Raw genomic sequence first — 26,490 nt, 5'->3', positions numbered from 1 at the left:
GCATCTATAAAAAAAACCTATAGCTACTGCGATTAATAGTAAATATTGAATACTTCCCCTGTAAGAGAGGAAACAAGAAAAGGGTGCCGACTCTCCCATCTCTATGATTACACTGGCAGTCCTAGCCATTGCAATAAGGCAATAAAAAGAAACAAAAGGCAGGGCGCGGTGGCTCACGCCTGTAATCCCAGCACTTTGGGAGGCCGAGGCAGGCGGATCACCTGAGGTCAGGAGTTCCAGACCAGCCTGACCAACATAGAGAAACCATGGCCTCTACTAAAAAAAAAAAAAAAAAAAAATTAGCCAGGTATGGTGGCGCATGCCTATAATCCCAGCTACTCGGGAGGCTGAGGCAGGAGAATCGTTTGAACCCAGGAGGCAGAGGTTGCTGTGAGCCGAGATTGCACCACTGCATTCCAGCCTGGGCAACAAGAGGGAACTCTGTTTCAAAAAAAACAAAAGAAACAAAAGGCATAAAGATCAGAAAGGAAGTAGTAAAACTCTTGCTATTTACAGATGATTTTTCCATACAAAATCAAATCCTAAGAGATCTACAAAGCAACTACTAGAACTAATAAGTGAATTTAGCTAGAATACATGCTAATATGCAAAAATCAATTGTTATTTAGATATCAGCAACAAAAAGTTGAAATTTTTTAAAATTACATTTACATTAGTATAAAAAACATAAAATTCTTGAGAATAAATTTAACAAAAATGGCAAGACCTCTACACTGAAGACTAAAAAATATTGCTGAGAGAAATTAAAGATCTCATGAAAATGAGATATATACCATGTTCATGAATTGGAAGATTCAATATTTTCATGCTGTCAGTTACCCCCAAATTGATTTGTTCTTTCAATACAAGCCCAGCAGACTTTTTTGATAAGAATGACAAGCTTATTCCAAAATTTATATGAAAATGTAAAGAATCTAGAGATCCAAACCAATCTTGAAAAAGATAACAAAATTTGGAGGACTCATGCTACCTGACTTTAACACTTACTACTTACTATGAAGGTACTATAATCAAGAGAGTGTGGTGCAAACTTAAGAATTAACATACAGATCAATGGAACAGAATAGAGAGCCCAGAAATAGATCCACTCTTCCATGGTTTCTAAGCTTAACAGGCACCACAGTGATCCAATAAGAAAAGAAAATATCTTTTTTAACTGTGCTGAAAAACTGAATATCCACATAGATAAAAATGAACTCCTACTGCTACCTCATACTATACATACAAATTAATTTGAGATGGGTTTTATAAATGCCAAATATACATATGAAAACCATAAAGCCTTTATAAGAAAACATTAGAGAATATCTGCATGACTTGGAAGTAAACAAAGGTTTCTTAGACAAATAACAAGAAGCAGTAATTGTAATGTTTTGTTTTAATGCATTAGAATTCACCTAAATTAAACATTTCTCAGCAAAAGATACCACTAAGAAAAGAAATAGGCATGCCCCAGACTGGGTGAAAATATTCTCAAAACATACTTAACAAAGGACTAGTATTCAGTGTATATAAAGTCTTACAACTCAGCAACAAAAAGACAACAACCCAATTAAAATATTCAAAAGATTTGACCAGACACTTCTCAAAAGAATATACGCAATGGGTCAATGAGCACTTGAAAAAATGTCATAGAGAAATGCAAGTTAAAACTATAATGAAATACCCATTACACATCCACCAGAATGACCAAAATTAAAAAGACCAACAATGCCAAAGTTGGGCAAGAATATGAAACAACCAGAATACATTGATGATTGGTAATATAAAGTGGCATAACCACTTTAAGAGAAGTTCCAGTAGTTTCTGATAAAATTAAACATATACCTATCCTGTAACCCAACAATATCATCCCTAAGTATTTTACCCAAGAGAAATAAAAACACTTGTTTTAAAAAGGTCTTTTATAAGAATGTTCACAATAGATCTATTTTTTTATACCCCCCCAACTGAAAAAACCTAGAAGTCCTTCAATAAGAAAATAAAAAAGCAAATTATGGGATACAATTCAGCCTTGAAAAAGAAACAAACTCCTGATAAAAAAGCAGCAACATGGATAAATCTCAAAAACATCATGCTGAGTAACAGAAGTTGGACACAAAAGAGTGCATACAGTAGTATTCCATTGACATGAAGTCTAGAATGGGCAAAATCAACCCATGTGGAAAAATATCACAACAGTGTTTGCCTCTATGGGGGTAGAGATTAGCTGGAAACGTGCACGAGAGAACTTTCTGGGAATAATGGTAATGTTCTCTATCTTTACAGGGGTTTGGGTTACACAGTCATATGCATTTGACAAAACGCAAGGAATAAACACTTAAGATTTGTGCACTTCCTTGTATGTAAATTTTACAAAAGAAACAACCATCGTCAATGTACAATATGGTGAGTATAGTTAACAACAATGTATCGTATACTTGAAATTTGCTGAGAGAGTAGATTTCAAATGTTTTCACCAAAAAATAAAAAGATAACTATGTGAGGTGATATGTCAATTAGCTTGATTGTGGTAATCATTTCACAATGTACACATCTATCAAAAGATCACATTTATATCTTAAATATATATAATTTTTATTTCTCAATTATACCTCAGTAAAGCTGGAGGAAAAAAGAAACAACTGTATATAAAAATTGAACTTGAGTTAATGCTAACTTTGCTGAAGTATGTAGGGGAAAATATATTCTAATATCTGATATTTACTCTGAAATACATCCAAAAAAATGAATTGATGGATAGATAGATGGTTGGATGCATGATAAAGAAAATAAAATATTTGTTTTAAAATCTAGGTGATAGGTATATGAGAGTTCACTGTATAATTCTTTCAACTTTGCAGTATGTTTAAAATCTTTCATAAAAAATGTTAAGAAAATAAGTTTTTTAAAAGGCCATTCATCTAATAGAACATAAGAAAGAAAAGCAAACATCCCTAAAATAAATTATAGAAATGCAATGTCAACAATAATATCATCTTATGTTTGTAGGACCTGCTACAGTTATGCTATCATATACACTCTATCATTTGGGTCCACAGAAAATACCCCTGAGGCACAAGAAGGCATATATTAGTATCTCTCTTTTACAGATGAGGAAGCTAAGGCAGAGAGATCAATGTGGCCAAAGTCACACACAGCATCCATTCCTGCCCTCTTCTGGTTCTTTCTCCCCACTGCAGTCAAAGTAGCCTTTCTACATGCTATACACACGCACGCACACACACACCTTGCTGCTTACAAATCCTTCACTGTCTTCCCACTGCTGCTAGAAGGAAGTCCAAAATATTTAATGTGGTTTATAAGTCATACACAATCTGGTAAGTCAAACTCAGCAAGTGCTTGCATCTCTGTGCTGTGGTTATGTTGGCTTTTTCATAGTTCCTCCTACACACTGTTTTTACCATGCTCTTTCCATAACTATGTGCATAATCAGGTTAAACTCATTTTTTCAGATCTTAGTTTAAACATCACTTCTTAAGGGAAGCCCTCCCCTCATTCTCCCCTCCTCTACCACTACCAAGACCAGACTGGGACCACCCGTTACACCCACTCACACCATCAGCTCTCATCCAGGCTTGCTCATCTCAGCAAATGCCACACCCGCCCACCCAGTTGTTTAAACCAAAACCTAGGAGTCATTCTTGCCTCCTCTTGGCTCTACTTCAAAATATTTCCTAAATATACCCTTAATGTGGCTGCCTCTCACCACTTTAGACCAAACCACTAACCTCTCACCTGCACCGCTAACATGGTCTCCAAACTGGTTCCCTGCTTCCATTTTTACCCCTTCCCCATAACCTATTTTCAACAGAGAAGCCAGAGGGGTCCTCAAAATTTTTTTTCCTTAAAAAGATTTATTTTATTGTGTAAGAACACTTAACATGAGAACTATCCTCTTAACAAATGTTCGTGTACAACACGTTACTGTTGACTGTAGATGCAACGCCGTACAGCAGATCTTCACAGCTCATTCATCTGGCTTGACTAAAACTTCATGCCCCTTGATCAGTAACTAGGCAGTGATCCTTCGAAGCAGGTAATATGGTTTGCCTGTGTCTCCACCCAAATCTCATTTTGAATTGTAGCTCCCATAATTCCCACACGTTGTGGGAGGGGCCCAGTGGGAGATAACTGAATCATAGGGGTGGTTTTCCCCATACTGTCCTTGTGGTAGTGAATAAGTCTCACGAGATCTGATGGTTTTATAAATGGGAGTTCCCCTGCACAAGCGCTCTCTTTGCTGGCTGCCATGTAAGATGTCCCTTTGCTCTGCCTTCGTCTTCCACCATGATTGTCAGGCCTCCCCAGCCATGTGGAACTGTGAGTCAATTAAACCACTTTCTTTTATAAATTACCCAGTCTCAGGCACGTCATTATCAGCAGTGTGGAAGTGGACTAATGCAGCAGGTTAAAGCACATTGCTCCTCACTCCAATGACTCCCTGCTGCATCCTTAAAATGACCTGCAGGGCTCTACTTGGCCTGGCTCGCACTGCCTCTTCCCTCTCATCTCCTCCCACTCTTTTTCATACTCAACCTGCTCCAGCTACATTAGTCTGTTTTCCAAATATATGAGGCATTTTCCTGACTTAGAGACTTTGTATTTGCTGCTCCCTCTGCCTGGAATGTTATTTCTATAAATTACTGCATGGATCACTCTCTCACTTTATTCATGTTTTGTTCAAATATTACCTCCTCAAAAATGCTGTCCTTGACCATTATATCTAAAACACCAGCTCCGGGCACTCTCTATCTCCCAGACTTGCTAGATTCATTTTCTTGCATTTAGCACCAAATGATATCAAATTACATAGTCAGTTTTCCTGTTGGTTAATTTGCTTATCTTCTCCCTCCTCAAGTAGAATGTAAGTTCCGTGAGAGCCAGGATTTGATGTTTTGTTATAGTTACTATAACCTCAATAACTAGTACTCACTCCATAAATACTTGTTGAATGAATTACTGTTATATAAGTCTCTCTGTACTTTTTCTTCATAGCACTTAGCACAGTTTACAATTATAAATTTGTGCAAATATTTTATTCACATTGGCTTCATGGATAGACTATAAGCCCCATGACGGCAGGAATCATGTCAGTTTTGCCCCCAGTGAAGGCCTGAGTGTCTAGCACAGGGTGGGCTTAAAAGTATTTGTTGGCTAAAATGAGTGAAAGAATGAATGAATGAAGGCATGAACAGAAAATGAATAACTAGTGCTCTCTAGAGCTGCAGTTGGAGCCTAACAATATTCCTTCCGTGGTGCACAAGCTGGTATTTTTTTTATTTTTTATTTTTTATTGAGACAGGGTCTTGCTATGTTGCCCAGGATGGTCTTGAACTCCCGGGCTCGAGTGATCCTCCCACCCTGGCCTCCCAAAGTGCTGAGATTACAGACGCGAGCCACTGCACCCAGCCCCACACTGGTGTTTTAGAAACAGTATGAACATTCACAGAGGAGAAAAGAAAGTGAGATCTGGGCTCCCATTAGGACCTTACCTTTCTGCTTGATTAGAAAAGGTAGTACTGGATGCCAATCTAGGAAATAAAGTAAAGAGAGTCACACAAATATCTTAGGTTTCCATGATGAAATGCATTAATATTGTGGGAGGACCTGTTGTGTTTCCAGTTTAGATGGGGAGACATGTATAATGTTGACAATTCCCTTGACAGGACAGAGGGCCCACTCAGTGGTCAGTCTCTAGAGTTAAACTTGACCTAGTCCTTGGGACCTGCTATGTCAAGTTAGACATTTTCACGGAAACACTTGCAGTTAAAGTTGGTTTTCTACAAAATGGTGCCTGCAGCCAGGCCAGACAGTTATCACAACAACATTTGACCCAGCTCCTCTCCATATTAACTCAACTCAAAATTCATTTCTTTGTATATAACCTCTGAAACCTAACTATAAACAAACCACAAGCGGTAAAAGCCTCCATAAGATAGTAAAATAGATAACAGGAATATTTGTCAGCTGTTGGGTTGAAATGAGGAAAAAGTAAATGTTACATTGAGAAGAGAAATGTATTGGTTAAGTAAACGATATGGAGCATGTAATTTCCAGAAAAGTATAATTATACGGTTCTGTATGTGTGGAAATATTCTATATGTTATCATATAGAAAGAGAATGGACTATACTGATGGGTTTAGAATAACATGTCTGGATCAGTAAGATACTGACGAAACAGATAAGGAGAATGTTGCAAATTTATTTACTTGATTAGGACTACAGGTGTAAGAGTGAGCTGAGCCAAGACCCCACTTAGAGAGGAATAGGGGGTCCAGCAACCACTAACACCAGACACCATTCCCAGTTGTGTTGTTTACAGACCTTCTCATGCTAATGTCACTACAACAAATAGATAAACATTGACAAGTAAACTAAACAGTAACAGTAATTAATGGTGCAGCAAATGAGATTTTAAAGGCTGTACCTACAGAAAGGGATCATGTAAGAGGGATCCAAGCAGACGGCAAAGTATGAGATCATATGGAAAAGCTTGAGTGATCCACAAAAGGGTTATGCTGAGCTTACAAACTCTTGGAATTGCTGGGAATGGTCCCCATGGTCATAATTAGCACAAATAAACAATGTGTTTGTAAAACCACATGATCTCATCTGTTCTTCGTGATGAAGTGAGGCATGCCAGGAAGCCCTGAATTGGCTGACAGTTGAATCTGTTTTCTTGGTAGCTTTGGTGATTAGGCTTAGGTTGCTAAGAATTGTGGCAGCTTGCACTAAATGTACTCCCTGTCTCTTGCTAGTCTACCCAAAGGAGGTAGAGATTTAAATATATGTGTATGTAAATATGTAAAAATGTATCTGCTACTGGTTTTCCCTTGCTTTTCTTCAAAGCTCATGTGTTTCAATCCTAACAGTTGGCAATGTTTGAACATATATTGTTCTCACTTATGTTAAAACAAACAAACAAAAGAAGCAAAACTGAAACAAACCCCTCTATATAGCTATGACAACTTAGATCATCTGTTTCAAAGAGATGATAACAGACCAGAACAATAATTCTATACATTCTGAAACTAAGAAGTATTGATAGTAGAAACTGTGACCTGGTATTAATAAAAACTCTCAACTCCCCAAGTATTGCTGATAGCTGACAACATTTATTCTGCAATTACTATGACTAGGTCAAACTCAAGGTCTTAAATGAAGTAATTCATCTTCTCTTATCTCTCCATATCCCCATATCCATCCCTTACTTGGCACATGGGCTATTTTGAAGTCTTGAGATGCAATGGTCACACTTACCTTTATACAATCTGTCTATATGACTCCTAAGGACACTACCAAAAAAACTGGAGGGAGGGAGGATAAGAAAGCCATACACTTTTGGGGTTGAGGAGTTTATAATGCTTTCCTATTTGTCTTCAACTTGAAGTCAACATTTTTTCATTTTTAAAAAAGGATTAAATTTTAGCAACATTAAGAGTCATTCTCTTTCCTTTCCTCAAATGCCAAGAGTTTGCAGAATCCAGTTCTTGTGCTACCTCCTCCTTATAAACTTTAAGAAATCTTTCCTATACTAATCTTCTCTAGCACTTAGCTCTCTCTCATTCCACTCATTACAGCATTTAATCATGCCCTATCTTATTTGGCTAGTCAATGAGTCCACAGTAACTGCCACAGCAACTAAGCCCAAAGTACCTGAGGCCAAGAGCTCTGTCTAACGCCTGCAGCCTAAAGCACCTGGCACTGTTCACACAGATTGGAAATGTTAATACATTTATGTGGCATTTAATTCAACCCTCTCCTATAAGTTGCGCATGCTAAGACTACAGTTTGTTATTGAATTTGAGCTTTCTTCATATCCATGAAATATATCTTTATCTTCTAATGTCCTATCTACTAAATAGAATTTTCTTAGCATGAACACCCTCAAAGCAGCTAAGCGTAATCTCTCAGTCAGGTTGAAAGCCCTGTTCCCCAAATGTGTGCATCCTTCTTTTATCTGAGTCAGAAATGTGAACCTGCTATAATTACTATGTGTCTCCTCACACAACAATGCCCCAAGTTTCATAGTTAAATGAGGTATCCTTGAGATTACAAATGCCTAGAAAATCCATCTCAAAACAGGTAAAGAGAAATAATAATAACAGGTAATACTTACGAAGTGCTTACTATCAACTGCTGACAGTTGTGTGCATGGTTACAACCATTAGCTCATTTAGTGACAGGGGTAACAAACAGTGGGGTTTCCTTAGTGCAGTTGCCCCTAGCTGTGCTCTGACATTGTGACTCATGACCCTACGCAGCTGGAGAATTCAGTCGAAAGACGAGTCTATTTGGTTTTTAAAACTAGTCTGAGTTGATGTCACAAATACCAGTATCTACAAGGTGGCTGAATGTTTCACTTTTGAACTGGTAGTTTTTAGTTCAAGATAGAGACTGAATAAAGGACCTTCCCACCAAACAAAACAGAAGCTGACATTCACCTTCCCACAGACTGCATGATATCCAGCAGCAGCGGGGCTGCCAGGTCTGGGCTTAAGTGAATGAATGTGGAGAGGACCACGATGGCTAGCCCAAGTGTCTCTTCATCGTATTCTTCAAGAATGGCCCCACAGTCATGGCATCTGCAAAGAAAAGAGAGACATGCTTTCCATGAAAGAAAGAACCATGGTCTCAAGATATAATATACTACACACATGGCTGTTTTTAGTAGGTCTTGAAAAAGTCTCCAAAAGGAGATCAGGAGCCCCACTCTGGTAATCAGTAGAGGATTCCAGTGCTGCCATCACCACAGATACAGAAACAGCACACATGGCAGAGACCACGAAGGCGCCTCTGATGACTGAAAATGTTCTTTCAGTTCCCCAGCATCTGGCCTGCATGTGAGTGACTGCTCTCGCTTAGAATGAGTACCAACTGGGCCATCAGTTTGAAGCCTGTGGATGAAGGATTTGATGCATTTGACATTATTGCTGAGGAAAGTCAGTAACTAGATTTGTTTTTAATTTGTTGAAGTTAAAAATGAAAAATGCTTAGACACGGATGGAGGCTTTCAGAAAATGTTCTATTTGTGGGTAAGAGACAGGGTAGTCAAGTCTACAGAACCATCTGGAAAGCCTGAGGAGACAATGGAGTCTCTTCTCCACCACTCAGTCAGATGAGTTTTATGAACTCATCAGGCCTGCCGAGTGTCGTATGTAAAAGCACAAACAATGGCACCCGCTCTTAGGTAACTTCCAACCTATCGCTCTTTGTAGTGTCCTAATGTAGGGTCCATTTCATTCAACTCAACCAAAGCCAGCTGATAAAGTGAGCGGTTTTATAAAGGGAAGCGAAAGTCTAATGGGAATAGCAGGGAATCAAGAACTACAACTGCTGTTGCGACCCTTCCTTCTGAAAACTACCTAAATATAGGCCAAAGAAAGAGCATAAAAATTTCTTACAAATTGACATTTTAAAATACAGGATTCACATTTCTAAGTAAAAAAGAAAAGAAATGGAGTGCACAGAAAGGCACATAGGAAAGATTAAGACTTGGGGAGGGGGGTAATCCCAAAGGAAGAGCTGGAGAGAGCCCTCCATGGGCAACTCAATGACCTGTGTGGACCTTCTAAGGCAGCTGCATGAGACAGGCACCACCGCTTCTTCAGTCGTGGCTGTCAGGTCATTACAATGAGTAATGGATGGTCAGCTACAGGGATACTCACATCAGCCCCTTCCACCTTACCTCCCTCACTTTTTTTTTTTTTTTTTTTGAGATGGAGTCTTGCTCTGTCACCCAGGCTGAAGTGCAGTGGCACAATCTCGGCTCACTGCAAGCTCCGCCTCCCAGGTTCACGACATTCTCCTGCCTCAGCCTCCCAAGTAGCTGGGACTACAGGTGCCCACCACCAGGCCCAGCTAATTTTTTTGTATTTTTAGTAGAGACAGGGTTTCACCATGTTAGCCAGGATGGTCTCGATCTCCTGACCTCGTGATCCACCCATCTCAGCCTCCCAAAGTGCTGGGATTACAGGCATGAGCCACCGCACCTGGCCCCTTCCTCACCTTTTATCAGAAGCATACTGTATTAGTCTGTTCTCATGCCTCTAATAAAGACATACCCAAGACTAGGTAATTCATAAAGGAAAGACGTTTAATTGACTCTCAGTTCCACATGGCTGGGGTGGCCTCACAATCATGGTGGAAGGCAAGGGGGAGCAAAGTCACATCTTACATGGCAGGAGGCAAGAAAGCTTGTGCAGGGGAACTCCCATTCATAAAATCATCAGATCTCGTGAGACTTATTCACTGCCATGAGAACAGTATGGGGGAAACTGCCCCCATGATTCAATTATCTCCACCTGGCCCCATCTTCAACATGTGGGGATTATTACAATTCAAGGTGAGATTTGGGTGGGAACATAGCCAAACCATATCATCTACCTAATTTATCAATCACTTTTACCAAGAAGGCTTCCTGGTCCAAGGGGATTTCTCTAAACTTGAAATCTTACAAGTGCTTTGTTTTGTTTTGTTTTGCTTTTGAGACAGTCACTCTATCACCCAGGCAGGAGTGTAGTGGCACCATCACAGCTCACCACAGCCTCAACCTCCCAGGCTCAAGTGATCCTCCCACCTCAGCCTCCCTAGCAGCTGGGACTACAGGCACACACCATCATACCTGGCTAATTTTAGTATTTTTAGTAGAAACAGGGTTTTGCCATGTTGCCCAGGCTAGTATCAAACTCCGGGGCTCAAGCAATCCACCCGCTTTGGTTATTCTTTATCATACTCACTGAACAAGTATCTGTGTGCCAGGCAATATACTGGAAGAACAAATTATGACTTAAAAGCAAAGCATGCTTTTTCTGAAACTTTCTCACCACTGTGGTAACCAAACTCAAATTCTGTAAACATGGTGAAGAAAATAACTGTGCGAGCTTACTTGTCCGTCATCACCGTCGGCTGCTCGTCAGTGAATTCTTCGGGTGCAGGCACAAACATACTGACTATGCTTGGTGCTGATAGCAGGCTGGATTTGGTGGCACCTGGGTAAGCAGCAAAGGGACAACCAGTGAATATAGATGAGCTTCAAGGGGCCAAGAAAGGCCTGGTTCTCCTCTTAGAAACCCTCCAAAGATCACATTCCCAGGAATACAACTTGGACATCCCAATTGTACTGCAGAAAGCCCTCAATCATGAAACGAAGTCAAGAAAGATTATGATTTGTTTCTGCTTGGTTGAAGTGAAGAGCTAGACTTCTCTCTCTTTGCTTCTTGACTTTGAAAGAAATCAGAAAGAGCTCAGGTGTGCCAGCAGGGTCCAAAGACAAAGATGAAAGACAAAGGGGGAAATCTATTCAAGGGTACCCTTAAAAGAGCTACAATTCTTATTTGTAGGCATAAATGGAAACTTCCCATATGATACTGCATTTCTAAAATCACAAACGCATATCAACATTACAGTTTTGCTAATATGGGAAGGTGGTAAGATCCCAGAACTCCATGCACTTAAGCAATGGAGATCTTTGAGCTAAGAAATATCAGTGTGTTTGTTTGTTTGTTTGTGACAAGGTCTTGCTCTGTCACCCTGGTTGGAGTGCAGTGGCGTGAGCACAGCTCAGTGCAGCCTCAACCTCCCAGGCTGAAGCAATCCTCCCACCTCAGCCACTCAAGTGGCTGGGGCTACAGGCACACGCCACAATGCCTGGCTAATTTTTAAGTTTTTTTGTAAAGACAAGGTCTCACCTTGTTACCTGGGCTTGTCTCAAGATCCTAGGCTCAAGGGATCCTCCCACCTCAGCCTCCCAAAATGCTAGGATTACAGCTGTGAGCCACTGTGCCTGGCCTTGCATTTTTCAAACTGAAGTATTTATGAATGTAATATCAAGTTTTTTTGAAGGAACCATCCAGTGACTCATTCCACGTCAGCCAATCGATACCACAGTGTTTAAAACTTTGGGGTTTGATGTCTTCAAAGAAATCTGAGGCAAGAATCTTAGCAACATGGTCCAGGGATGAGTAAATCAGTCTGGAAAGTCAGGAAGCTGTTCTCCATTAAGAAAGCCACTAGTGCAAGACAGAGTCTCATGAAAATGAAGCACCCCAAGAAGAATCTCAAAGGGATCATCCAGAATAATGCCATGTTCTACAAAGTAATAACTAAAACGCTAAGTTCCTCAAACAGGAAAGAAGGCAGAAAAATCCAAGAGTCATTAAATAATCTTTCTCATCAAGGAATTAGTATCTTGGTGCTGGGAGAAAACAAACAAGCAAACAAAAACCTGGTATGACCTTTCCTCAAATAGGAGAATGATTCAGACAATGAGTTTCTAAAGGAATCAAAATATTCATAAAGCTAGCCAAGTGGGCAATGTGTTTCAATCTGAATTTTAGGAAGAAAAAATAGTGTTCAGCCTTCGAAAAGTCAAGATGCTTCCATTCTACAGACTCCTTTGCCTGATCAAAGGTTACACGAGTATAAGAAGAACATTCGCAAATCCAAACTGCAAAGGAAAGTATCTGAAAATATCTTTATGTCACTTCCTAAGCTCCAAATGGGAATCCAAATTTTACTACTATGTTTATCAGCTATATCCAAGATAACATCCTTCCCTAAGTATACGTAAGTGTATCATTCACAAAGATCTTCAATTGTTTCATAAAGATGTTACTTTGAGTGGAAGCAACAGTATTACAAGCATAAATGTACACTGATTAATAATAGAAAAGGCAAGAAATAGTCCAAGATAAATGAAGACACGATTACTAAATAGCACGGTAAACAGCATGAAGTTGCTTCAAGAAACCAAGACACAGAAAATTTAAATTCAATACTCCACACTTCTTGAACATTGACAGACCACATCGACCAGATGTCAGAATGCTTGTGCTAAAAGTGGAAAAATTCAGCCCATACAATATATGATGATACATACACAGACTTACTAGAAACATAAGAAATAGATTTTTTAATTAAAAAACCTCTGAGTCAAGCCTTTCAGAAGATTATTGCCAGTTACTATTATATAGTAATCACAATTAAACTCAAGAAAAGGGAGGCACTCGAAGTCATTCTGGCAGTTTCAAACTAATTATTGCCTAATACAAATGCCAAGAAAGAGGTGTTTTTGACAATAGCATTGTGAAGTTGTTTTTCCATATGACAGCACGGAATGTATGATGCAATATTTATGGCCGTCATCTATAAAAGCAGACAGGTTCAGTTATTGGACACTGATCCCCATAGGGCAACACTGGCTGAATCAATGGATCGCTAAATATTGCTACTGAAGTAGGAACAAAAAGTAATGTACTAGGAGGAGGTGGGAAATGCAAAAAGGAAGCCACAGACCTCAGCCACCATTGTTATACTTCAGTCACAATAAGTCTGCAATGTTAAAGGCAGTCCCTATCACCCCCAAGTTGCTGCCGACATTTCTGATGCCTCCACTACTGGCTCCCCTTCTGAATAGCTGAAGTGCACGCTACACTGAGCTAGCAGCAGAAACAGAGGGCTCTCAGAAATTTGAATGAAGAGGGGCCCACCTCCAGAGCCCAACTTTGAAGCTGAAGATTTTGACAAAAGTCCCTTTGCGAGTCTTGGAGACAGGAAAAATTATGAAGGTGTTTGTCTCAAAGGCATGCATGGATCAATCCCCCAGCTGCACTGATGGGCTCTTGAGTTTACCATGAAAGAGACTGACTTTCCGTCTTAGTGTTCTCATCACCTCATTCCACTTTTGCTGCTACTGAGTCACCAGATCATGAACAAGCACCAAAGATTTGTTCAACCACCCTTACTTCTACTCATCAAAGCTTTTCCTAGCCCCATAGATGAGAAGAATCTCACCTCATCCAGTACAGGGACTAAAACTGCTATTCATTGCCAAAGAAATGTGAGCAAAAGCTGGAGATCAATAGCACCTCATTCCTTAGGAAAATTAGAAGAGTGACATGGTCTAGAAAAATAGGTCTACTTGATTTAAAAGACTAGTTGTGAGATGGGATTATAATTCTTTCTGGGTATTCTGCTTTTCTACCAATGATAGGTTAATCTGCCTTCTCAATTAAAAAAGAACAAAGGTAACAATTAACTACTTTGGTAGTTAAAATTCATGGGATTAATTTTGAAAATGAATATTCTGACCTTAGCACAGATTGGCCTTCAGCTTGCTTCTGTGAGCAGCATCAAGTCAAGTGAATCTTTTCAATGTATACTTCAGAGAGCTGGAAAGAAACTATTAGCCTATGACCTCAATATTCTCGAAAAAATACAGATTAGCTGGACCATGCTCAGAAGAGTAGATATGGCATGATATGGAAAACTGATATGTCTGAGGAGGAATGCTGAAGGACCTAGGAATGTCTGGTCCAGAAAGGACTGAGGGAATAAGCAATGTCCAAAAATTATAGAAGAGGCCAGGCATGGTGGCTCATGCCTATAATCCCAGCACTTTGGGAGGCCGAGGCGGGTGGATCACCTGAGGTCAGGAGTTTGTGACTAGCCTGGCCAACGTGGTGAAACCTCATCTCTACTAAAAGTACAAAAATTATCTGGGTGTGGTGGTGCATGCCTGTAATCCCAGCTACTCCTCGGGAGGCTGGGGCAGGAGAATGGCTTGAACATATATATATATATGAGAGAAGACTAGACTTGTTTTGTGTGCAAGGGTTAGAAAGTCACTATAAGGAAGAACTGTTGGCCATGTTCAAAGATGAGATGTCACGCACTCTCAGCCACTGGGGGTGTTTGGGCAAATGTCATCCCCACTCCATGGAGCTGCTAAGAAAAAGCCTGCACCTGCTGGGTGACCAAATGATGGACATGTCCAGTCTCCTTCAGCTTTTACAGCCAGAGACTCTGTGACTCAACTAACCTCTCATCCTCAATGGCTGTCCCTCCAGGTCAGGGTTTAGGCACGTTGGCACGTTACACTGGCGTTTCCCAGGCTGTATCTGTTCTGTGGATAAATAGAGGGTTTCAGTCTTTGATGTGGTCATCTTAGCACCATTTAGAACACAAAGAATTTAACCAATCATCTCTGGGGGCCAATTTTTTGGTCACTGTTACTATGTATTATTAACATTTACAGAACACATCCTAGATTTTAGGGTAGGGTTATTTGGGGCTTCACTACAAACCTGCCATTCAGTTCTATGAAATGCAACTAAAAGCAGAACAGCATCTAAAACTATCCCAAAAAGTCCAGACAAGCACCCCACCCTGCCCCCACAAAAAAAGTTCAAATCTCATATCTCCGGATAGGAAACGAAAGGCTAATATCACAGCCATGACAGAAATGTTTTATGCAAATCAGTAAGTACATAAGTGATCATTTGGGGCAATGGCCAGAAAGGTCATACTGGAAACATGTGGAACTGGTAGAAGGAAATGACAGGTGTTGGACTGAGGGATGGGGAACAGGAATAAGGGGGAGGGGGCAAAAATGGAGGCATGGTGCTTCAAAAATGTTTGTTCACATGAAAGATGAGGCAAAGCAGTAAGTCATGGCGCCATGCATGGGTGGAGAAGAGGCAGGTCTCATATGCATGGGTGGAGAAGAGGCAGCTCTCAGGGTGGAGCTGGTGTGTGCTGACGTGAACTGATCAGATCCAGGTTTTAGGCTGCCTTTCTCAGGTGCCTACATGGCCACATCTGTTCTGGTGGAGACCAGCAAATTACTGAATCTACATGTGTAGTTTAAAGTGACATGCCACCTAACATTGTACTACACAGTCACAGACTCTCCCCTAGGCTCGGATGTGAGGAGGACTTTTTCTGGTGCTAATCAAAACAGGAATATTGAGATGATGCTTGTAGGACTTGGTGACTCGAGAACCACGAGAACCAATTTGGAGGATGGAAAACAGGCCCAGGAAAACTCGGGAAAGAAATTCAGACAGCATATAAATGGGAAATATTAAATGACAAACCAGAGTGACATGAACAAGATTGAAATTTGGTTGAAAAGTGAAAAATTCCGTTAAATGGGTTATTTGGCATCATGTAGATTTTCTTAGATTAAAATTGGGACTGAAAATTGAGATCAGTTTGCCTTTTTATAACTACTGTGCCCATTGAAGTAGGTTGTCACTGTAGTCGGAATCTAAACTGGTTGGTTAGCTTAGGCTGAGCTACCTGCTGCAGAAAACAGAAGCAAGGTAAAAATCATCTTCAGAGCCCTCACATCAGCATTTAATTATCGGAGACCTAATCAAACAAAAGCTGCCATTCTCAGTTCCTTACATCACTTCATCTCCGTAAAGAAGAAAGCACAGTCCTCTTTGGTGTAGGCAGAAAGACTCCATTCAAACCCAGTGAACTCCTGAGGTTGGCTGTCCAGTCTTTCTCCTTCTCTCCCTTGCCTGTTGGCTCTGGGCTATTCACTGCTCACTACCACATATCACTAAAATGAAGAGAAAACACTAAACCTTTACAATGTAAAGAACCCTTATAAAGTCCAGGAGAGTTAAAACTATCTGTTAAATGTGAGATTGGGTATGCTGTGTGGGATTTAGTTATCTAGACTAGCACTCTCTCTCTCTCTCTCTAATAATGAGGGCAAGTAAAATTATGTACATAAATACTATGGCTTTGAAGAAAATAAAAGTATCTCAATATTTTGCTTTTGTGGATATTATAATTCATAGTCATCAGGAAGAATATTAAAATAATCTCATATCACTGCAGCCAGAAAGTATTAATCACGATACTAAAAGAGTCCGATCCAAGGGTAGGCCCCAGAGCATATCACCATAATAAGCCCTTACATTTTAGTGGTGCATGCATGTTGCAAGGTGTTTTCACATATAGAATCTTGTAACTCAAATGACCCATTTAATTATAAAAGAAAAAAAACAGAAAAGGCAGGCACTTAAAAGAGGATTGTGGCTGTACTACTGGCTTGATAAGGTAGTACATGTACAAAAAGTGGTAACAAAGTTTAGAAAATGCAGAGTGATCATGTTTAGAATAGACATGTCATGGCAGTCAATTCTTACTTTAAAATTGAGGTTAGATGCAGTTCCATCTTATGAGCATGGGGGTGTGCGGCTGCAACCTGGTGACCCTGCTGGCTAAAACACAGAACTCATATTCCCAAACCTACTGGCAGATCATGATGTCACTAAGCTGACAATTTTTATCACTATTAGTATTACTATAAATATTCCCTCATTTGGGGCATACTCTGTAGTTTATACAACAGAGAATATTGATAATCTGCTGTGTGTTTTCTTTTTTATTTGCATCATGAAACCATAGTTCCATTCCCTGCTCCCCAGATCAATAACCTAATATCTGGAATCTGGGTCTTAGAGAGAACAAGAGTTGGGCCAGCCTCAACGGAAGAGTGTGTCACTCTAGAACACTTGGGAAGTTTAAATAGACATACTAATTACCTTAGGTGGTTTTGAAAAATTATCTGAACCAAAGAACATGAGAGAAAATCTATTCTTTAACAAGGGAGCAGAGTGGACACAGAGAAAGTAGCATTCGCTAATCCGAGAGGTAGAATGAGAAGAAAAAGCTTGACCCACCAGTGTCCCAGTTGCTGATGTTATGGGGGGCGCTAGACTGATGCTCCAGCTGCCGCTTCATTAACTGGCTCATTGTCAGAACTCCCAGGGATCCCCTTTTCATCTGCCTATACTGAGCTAGATGGAGGAAATTAGGAGATGATTATAATAATAAATTTCCACAGCACACAAAGGCTCCACACATCCATATAGAATTTTAATTGACCCTTCATTTGCTATTCATAATTTTTGGTAAATTGTATGCTTCTGTTCAAATGAAAAATTAGGTACTCTGCTGTTCCGGATACCTTTCTTCACACAGTGAGGATGGTAACAGTGCCCATTAGTACTGATTTGTTGCCTGTAAATATTTATCCCAGTTATAACTGAATGAAATATGATTATCTTCATCTACTTTTAAAATTATATACTCTGCCATGTTTCAAAAATGATTTAAGACAAATAACAAATTTAAATGTATGGCTTAACTTTCTTTAACAGAGCTTGTGCATACATTATTTCCATCTTCCTCATAGCCCCATGACGTCCTTGTGTATGTGTGCGTGTGTACATGATGTGTGTGTGTGCATGTATATTTCAGGGTAGGATGACACATATCAACCCCAATTTTTAGAGAGAGAAATTGAAGCAAATGAAATTATATGACTTGGAACCAGTCAGCAACTGAGGTGGTCCTAAAACCAAAACATATCAACTCCAAAGTCAATGCTGTTTTCAATCTCTGTGCGAGCCTCTGCCTACTGTTTGAAAAATGTGAATCAAACAACATTCCACGAGTATATTCTAGTAAACATCTTTGTTTTTAAAAAGTGGTAACATTTTTATCCTGTAAGTTAAGCATTGAAACATATCCCATCAGTGAAATGTCAAGTTATTAGCATTTCCAAACCAGAAAACAATGAAAAACACTTTTGCCAGTAGATTGCTGAGTTGGAAAGCAGTCTCCTCTGGTCCTATTCCCAGCAGTCCCACCAATCCCTACCAACCAGCCCAGTGAGAGAGGCAGAGCATCATGGATGCAACTTTTCTGCATGACCCCAAATACCTTGTATATTTGACAACTTGTGGTTATTCTCTGTGTTATAAGAACAACTTCAGAAACCGAAGCTATCAACTACATGCCCTAGAAAGGGATGGTAGAGACCGGGATGACCGCATGGCCCCTGGAAACTCTTCAATGTTATACACACGTTTCACAATCATGGCACCAAGGTGGCAACTTGGTGTGATGTGAAATCAATTATAACATTATTTTTAATGTAACTAGCATGCTGTTTGATTAATGGTGGTCACAACACGTTTAGCTACGAAATAACCAGCTGACGAACTGATCAAAAGGGAAAGATGTGATGGGAATTCTTGTGTCTTAAAGTCAATATTAACCTAACTCATGGCAATGACTACTCAACCTAATACTAAACATCTCTGGTTTTTGCCACTGATTGGTAAAACTTACAATGTTATGACTCACTTGAAAAGCACAACTTTAAGTAAAATTCAAAAGCAGAATTCTTTTTGAAGATGTAACAAATTTAAAAATTAGCAGCATCTAGAAGACTCAATCAAATGAAAATTTTAAACCTCTGATGATTGAATAATTTCTTCAATTCTCAGGTGTTTTCAAAGACAGCAGAATTCCCTGAGAATAAAACCCTTAATGTTTAGCTCAGTGTATAAGGTACCAGGCATGATGCCTCCAAGAACACACCACCAAGAGCTATAGAATGCATGCTTTTAATGGCAAGGAGGAGAAAGATGGAAATCTAAATAAGTGCTAAGCTAAATCCAAAGTCTAGATCAATCATGACTTTGGGATCATGAAACATTTGTAATTTGTAAATTCATTTTATGGTATATTTAACTATCATTTGAGTCCTACTGAGCTAATAATCCTATTTCAAATTATACTCTAATTCACTATCTTTTTATTTCTTCTTTTTTTTTTTTTTTGAGACAGGGTGCACAGGCTGGAGTGGAGTGGCACAATCACAGCTCACTGCAGCCTCCATCTCCCATGCTTGAGCGATCCTCCCACTTTGCCCTCCCCAGTAGGTGGGACTACAGGTGTGCGCCATGACGCCTGGCTAATTTTTAATTTTTTTATAGAGACTGGGGCCTCACTATGTTACCCAGGCTGGTCTCGAATTCCTGGGCTCAAGTGATCCTCCTGCCTCAGCTTCCCAAGTGCTGGGATTACAGGCGTGAGCCACCACACCCAGCCCACTATCTTTTATTAAAGATAACTCATACAAATTAGGAGAAGATACACTTTTATGATTTTAGTATGTGGTCATAAAATTGGCATTTTATCATGTGATCAAACAGATTTTTGTAATAAAAGAATAATAATTAGATTCAGAACTAGCCATTCTTCTTTGCTACCAAAAGGGCAAATAACTGTCATTTGGAAACTATTTCTTAGAATTTCCATAATCCTTATTACAACTGAATTTGAATTATTTAAAGGAAGTGTGGTATACTAAAAATGAACATGGGTTGGTAAGTCTAAAGGGCCTAGCATCAATTCCTGACTCTATCACTCAGTAGATATTTGACTTTAGGCAAGTCATTTAGCTTCTCTGCATCTCAATTACCGAATCTATAAAATGGGGCCAACAACATCTATCATGCATGTGTTGATGTAAGAATTGGATCAGATAACAATGTGTGTGAGCCACTTGGCACAATGCCTGGCACATGATAGATGTTAAATAGATAGTAGCTATAATTACTATTATGACTGCAAACTCCTGGAGAACAAGTGGTGTTTTATTTATTCACTTTTGACCTCCAGTGCCAAGCACAGTGTCTGGCATCCAGCAGACACTTAGTAAATAGTTGCTGAATGAATGAATGCATGAATGAATGAACAATGAAGATGATGATGTTCCAAACTACCAGTCCAGTATTTAAGATCTTTATCTGTTTTTTCAGGATCATCAAAAGATGGTCAAATGAAAATTATCAAATAGCTTTTCAGGCAATGTCCACATGGAACACAACATTTATCAGCACATATGACAAAGGTTTATAGAAATTGCATCTGTGTTCATATCTCTGATTCTTGGTAAGAATGTCTCATGCTAAAGTCTCGTAATTAACCCCACTGAGACATGTGGACATGCTTATGGAACTTCAGTGGAACTCAAGCTCCCATGGACAAAATCTAGGACCCAGTAACAGAAGCCAGTTTCAAAATACTCGCCTCCTACAGGTCCTGTAAAATGTCGTGCCATTTCCACTCTCCAATCCAAAAGAGCTAAATTCAGTCATGACTTTGGGAATATGATATATCATACATTTATTTTACGATAACCTAGATCAAATTTTGTCAATGATGGAGGCGACTCAAATTAAATAAAAGTGTTCCATGTAAAATTCTGCCATAGACAATGCTTTTCATGTGCCCCAAAACCCGTTCCGTGTTTTATGTTCAGGTTATACAATTTTTATTTTATTGAATAATGGAATTCAGTGATCATTCCTTAACAAATTAGGATACTTGGCCAGTCAGTAACCATAGTGATTTATCAAACACTAGAGATATGGACGAAAGTGGGCCATCCTACTCCTCAGGGTCTCTGAGAATATACAACATACTGTCACCAAGGAAGCTGATGCAACATTAAAATATATATACAATACCAAGATTGGGAAAATTGAAAACAAGGCAGCAGACAGTGTTCCAAAATAAATGTACAGATGAAATAATCAGCAAAGGAAATCTTACTTGATATTGAGGAATGGCTACTTGTTTCCGGCACACCTGCTTCTAACGTAGGGGCAGATGAAGATTCTCGTGGCATTTCCAAAGTTGAAAGTCCTTTAGTAGAAGGATCTACAAACAGAAATATTATTTAAAACTCAGGACACTGATTAAAAGCAAGTTCAAGAACCTTTTCTGTATCTTTTCCCTCTTGTCTACTACAACCATTCAAATCTTTATACACTTTCCGGGCCTAATAATTACTTTCATGGAATTACATATATACTAGTTACAATGCTCCAGGGAGAGCTGACTCTATGTGACATTCTGCACCTATGGATCTGCCTTTTGGAGATTAATGATAGCAAAATTACAGAGCTAAAGCTCAGCTGTTCACAATGCATATCCCCAAACAAATTCCTTAACCTTTCTGTACTAAATTTCTTTTCATCTAAGACCTAAATATGCTTAATAGTTCATCCCTATCTCCTGTATAGGTACTCCACCTTTGTCTGACAATTTCCTACTTATCATTTGTGTCTCAATTTATATAGAAAATTCCTCCTTTAGGGAGGCTTCTACAACCTCTCTCCACAAAAATACACAAACAAAAATGCTGGGTCAGGTGCCCTTTTGATGTAATTACAGAGCACCTTGTCTTTAACCTTCTCCAGACTTACCACACTATAATCTAATTGTCTGTTTCCTTGCCCATAACCTTCGCTAACCCTTAAGTGATTTAGGAGCATGGACTGTACTCATCCCGAAATAAATTTGCATGATTAATTCAGATTTTGTATTTTATTTGTTGAACAAGAAACAGACTGTCATTGGCTCTCCTATTTGACAAATGTTGTATTTAAAGTGAAATATTTTCTGCATATAATATTGTCTTATTAACCTATCAGTAATGGGAAACACTCTGTCCCACACTATTCTAGGTAACTACAAATTATTTTTCAAAACCTGCTGAAAAGTTTACTGGCTTCTTTCCAAACCTTGTTGCCATCTTAGGCAGCACCATGCAGTGAATATACTGAGCATCTTGCTGGCTTGGAGTTACCACCATGGGCTCCCATGACTACACTGTACTGGAATTCAGGGATGTCAACCCTAAATGGCTTCAAGTTCTTAAGCTTAATAGTGTTTCTGTCTCATCCTTGTCACGGTGCAAATTGTTTTTTCTTGCCAGAGAGCAAACCTCATACATTCATACAAACATACGCTTTAAGGAAACAAATGCCATTCTATTATGAGATGATCATTAAACTTGCTAAACTATAGAACAGATCCTAGGTGAGCGTCTAGGAGAAAGGTTTCTGAGCACTGATTTCGAAGCATCTATTTTTGATTCTCAGAGGCCTTTCGAGTAGGTATGGTTGCCAGATTAATAATCTCTTGATAACAAAAAAGCATAACTCTTGTAAAGTTTCCCAAACCCTCTTAATAAAGCATAATGACTAATGTTAAATTGCTTTAGCCATTAAGATAGTAAAGGTCAGCTATGATTTTTCTCTTAGGTATCTTCCCCAAACTACTAATCAAAAACACGCACAGTTTTCTCTCTTACCCTTACTGGCCTGCATTCTATGCAGGCTACAACTAACGCCTAATAATCTCACCAATAATGTTAGTGAAAAAGCTTAAAGCTAATTTTCAAGGATTCTCTGAAAGATTATTAAGCCTTTTAGAGTTTGGGTATGCCTATTTGTGTGTGTGTGTATATGAGTGTGTGTGAGATGGAGTCTTGCTCTATTGCCCAGTCTGGAGTGCAGTGGAATGAACTCAGCTCAGTGCAACCTCCGCCTCCTAGGTTCAAGTGATTCTCCTGCCTCAGCCTTCTGAGTAGCTGGGATTACAGGCACACACCACCATGCCCAGCTAATTTTTGTATTTTTAGTAGAGATGGGGTTTCACCATGTTGGCCAGACTGGTCTCGAACTCCTGACCTCAGGTGATACACCCACCTTGGCCTCCCAAAGTGCTCGGATTACAGGCATAAGCCACCATGCCTGGCCTTGGTATCCCTATTAAAATCCTTGGTGTATCTTTAATTTTAAAGAAACGTCTTGCTGTAAGAAGGTCGGTAATAAGCATTAGTGTACTGAGATTCTGTTAGCGAGGCAATCTTTCCTCAGCCCTCCATGTTTTTATGAAAGATTTTACTTGCATAAATTTAAGATAAATATCTGAATAGAGCTATCCACTTGGCTTAAAATATTTGTATTCAATTTTTATAGTGATGGGAAGAAAATGTCAGGCTATCCTTTCATTCCTTCATCAGACATTTGCCAGCTCTCTATTAGTCACTTGTGATAGAGTCAGTGAACAAACCAGACAAAATCTTTGCCTTCAGGAGCTTTCATTTGGGAGGGGAGAGACAGACAATAATTAATACGCATAAAAGTGAATAAATTATTGTATGTTGGAAGATCAATTCTCTGTAGGAGAGAAACAGAGAAGAGAAAGACAGACATCAAGATGCCAGGTAGGGGCTGGAGAGTAGGGCATTGCAGAGAACCTGGTGTTGGATCAAATAATTAAAAGGGAGAGAATGAGCCAGACAGATATTTGGCAGCTCCAGGTTGAGGGAGCAATCAGTGGAAAGGCCCAAAGGTAAAGAATACAAAGGGGGGTGTTCAAGACCTGACAAGGGGTCACTGTGGCTAGGTAGCGTTGTGGTGAGAATAGTGTGAATGCAGTTGAGAGCCAATGAGGACTAGGACCACATAGGGCTTTGCAGGAATTTAAAGAACTTGTGCTTTTGCTATGAAAGAAATATCGAGTCACTGGAAGTCTTTAAGCAGGGGAATGGTGTAATCTCCTATTTTAAAAGATCACTCCGGCTGTTGTGTTGAGAGGACATGAAGGTAATAGGACTGTAAAATACTACTACTAAATAAAATACTACTAAAATAATCATCCCTAGCCAATTCCATTTTTTCTAAAGTCAGGAGGCTCTAGCAGTTCATCTAGGTCAGAGATGTCAGTGGCTCAGGCCAGAGTGGAAACAGTGGAGGTAAGAAGAAGGTGCCACATTCTGGATGTGTTTTGAAGGTAGATTAAGTTTGCCAGATTAAATAGAAGATGCTCAGTTAAATGTTAATTTCAGATAAACAGATAATATTTTCATATGAGTAAAAATAGTCCCATGCAATATTTGAGAGATGTGGCCCCAATTCTTCATATCTCCCTGAATCCATGCCTTTCACCATGTGACTTTAAAGTTCTACCACTAAAGAGGGAGAGTATATTTCCCCTCTTGACTTTGGTTCAGCCATGTGATTTGCTTTGGCTGACAGAATGTTTGCAAGAATAACATGACCAGAGGCTTGGAAAGTGCCTGTGCAACACGGCTTGTTCTTTTGTGACTCTGCCATCACCATGGCAGAATATTTCCAGGCTTCAAGGTCCAGGTCGAGGTCAGCAGGCATGAGAAGCAGAGCCTAGCCACCCAGCCTTGGCCAATCCCCAGGTGAGTCGTAGACTCTCGAACTAAATAAATACTTGTTGTAAGCTGCTGAGGTGTTTGTTACACAGCATTATTTCTGCAACAGGTCACTGATGGTTGTCTTAGCATACAGACAATATGTAAAGGCTAAAACCAGATGAGACCACTGAGAGAGGGAGAGTTCATAGAGAAGAGACTAGGATCAAGGACATAGACCACAAGTCACTCTGTCATTAAGGAAATAGAGAGGAACCAAAGAGAATGATGGGGTGACCAACAGTGTCAAAGACTGCAGATATGTCAGCATCAGACCTCATGACTGACTGCTGACAGATTTAGCAGTGAAGGATACTGGTGACCTTGACAACTGCTCTTTGGGTGAAATAGTAGGAATGAAAGCTTCATAGGAATGATTTTTTTAAGAGACAGGGTATCACCATGTTGTCCAGGCTGGAGTGCTGTGGCTATTCACAAGTGCAATCATAGCACACTACAGCCTCCAACTTCCAGGCTCAAGAGATCCTCCTGCTTCAGCACTCCAAGCAGCTGGGACTACAGGTGTGTGCTACCATGCCCAGCTTATGAACAGCTTTTAGAAATAACAGAATGGAAGAAGATTGGAGATAGTATAGAGTTGTCTCTTCCAAACTCTATACTAATGTTTGTCTCTTCCAAACTCTATACTAATGTTTGTCTCTTCCAAACTCTATACTAAAACATTAAAAATGATACCAAAAATTAAATGATACCCAAATTTAAAATGATACCAATCAACATTATGTGTTTTTGTTTTCTTTTAATTTTAATTCATTAGTATGTTTTAGTATAGAGTTTGGAAGAGACAACTCTAATAGAATTTGGGAGAGACAACTCTATTCTATCTCTTCCAAAATGTTTTGCTACAAGGAAAGGAGTAAAATGGGCTAATAGTTAGGAGAACATGGATCAAGTGCTTTTGTTTGTTTAAGAAAGAGAAATAAGATTATGTTTGCAGGCTCAAATCAAGGGTCCTTTAGGAAAAAAAAATACTAAGGGAGGATACAGAAGGGAGAATTTTAGGGGCCTATATTCTTGAGTAAGCGAGAGAGATAGAATCGTGTCCACATGTGGAAAGGCTGGGTGTAGACAGGAATACAGACAGTTAACCTACATACAGCCCCAGCCAGGAAGTCCAGCTGTGTAGGTGCAGAAGCTGGAAGGTGGGCAGATAAGGTGGTAGGAGACTGTGGAAAGTCCTTCTAATTATGTCAATTGCAAGACTTATTGAAAGTTCGGGGAGAAAAGTAGCTATGAAATAGTCATTTAGGAGACTGGAAATGTGAATGGACCAGGAAAATACGTTATGATTGTCAGGCTGAAGGACCCAGTCGAGGTTCATGGCCATTAATTTAAAATGATACCAGCCAACATTATGTGTTTTTGTTTTTCTTTTTTTAAATTTTATTTTGTGCATGTAGTTGCACTTCATACAATTTCATTTGCAAAATCAGGCAGTGGGACAGATTTGGCCCATGTGCTATTGCTGACCAATCCTGGATCTATGTTTTCACTGGTCATGTTAAGGAATTCAAGCACGTTTCTTAATTTTCTTTTAATTTCTTGAACAATGCATTATGTGTTTTCACCCAGTCACATTCATCTGATAGGTGCAGGTACTGGTAAAGGGAGAGTTGGATTTAACACAGGTTGTGTTTAGCCAAGCAAATCTAAAAAGGGAAAGGCCCAAGAGGGTGCAGGCAGTGAGGGATTACATTGATAGCCTTGAGTTTAAGTTGAGTAAGGAGAAAAGACATGAAGTAGGGGAGGGACAGCAAAAAATACTTGG

At 39.5% G+C, this 26,490-nt stretch overlaps 1 protein-coding gene across 12 annotated transcripts in view; it reads right to left on the bottom strand.

Moving 5' to 3' along the window:
* UNC79 (unc-79 homolog, NALCN channel complex subunit) overlaps nt 1-26,490 on the bottom strand; it is a 277,012-nt gene that overhangs the window by 55,583 nt on the left and 194,939 nt on the right. For 10 of the 12 annotated variants that reach the window (XM_055361283.2, XM_055361282.2, XM_063698139.1 and 7 more), the window contains 6 exons: nt 21,239-21,346; nt 17,509-17,625; nt 14,847-14,930; nt 10,914-11,016; nt 8,470-8,610; nt 5,517-5,555 (listed from right to left, as the gene is read on the bottom strand). In XM_055361283.2, the coding sequence (XP_055217258.2) occupies nt 5,517-5,555; nt 8,470-8,610; nt 10,914-11,016; nt 14,847-14,930; nt 17,509-17,625; nt 21,239-21,346 (592 nt within the window). The remainder of the gene's footprint in view (nt 1-5,516; nt 5,556-8,469; nt 8,611-10,913; nt 11,017-14,846; nt 14,931-17,508; nt 17,626-21,238; nt 21,347-26,490) is intronic. The other 2 variants (XM_063698138.1, XM_063698144.1) reach the window with 1 other exon arrangement.

This window comes from Gorilla gorilla, chromosome 15 (genome assembly GCF_029281585.2).
Source record: "Gorilla gorilla gorilla isolate KB3781 chromosome 15, NHGRI_mGorGor1-v2.1_pri, whole genome shotgun sequence".
NCBI lineage: Eukaryota > Metazoa > Chordata > Mammalia > Primates > Hominidae > Gorilla > Gorilla gorilla.
The sequence above is the reverse complement of the archived record's forward strand: the minus strand, read 5'-3'. Positions and strand labels throughout refer to the sequence as shown.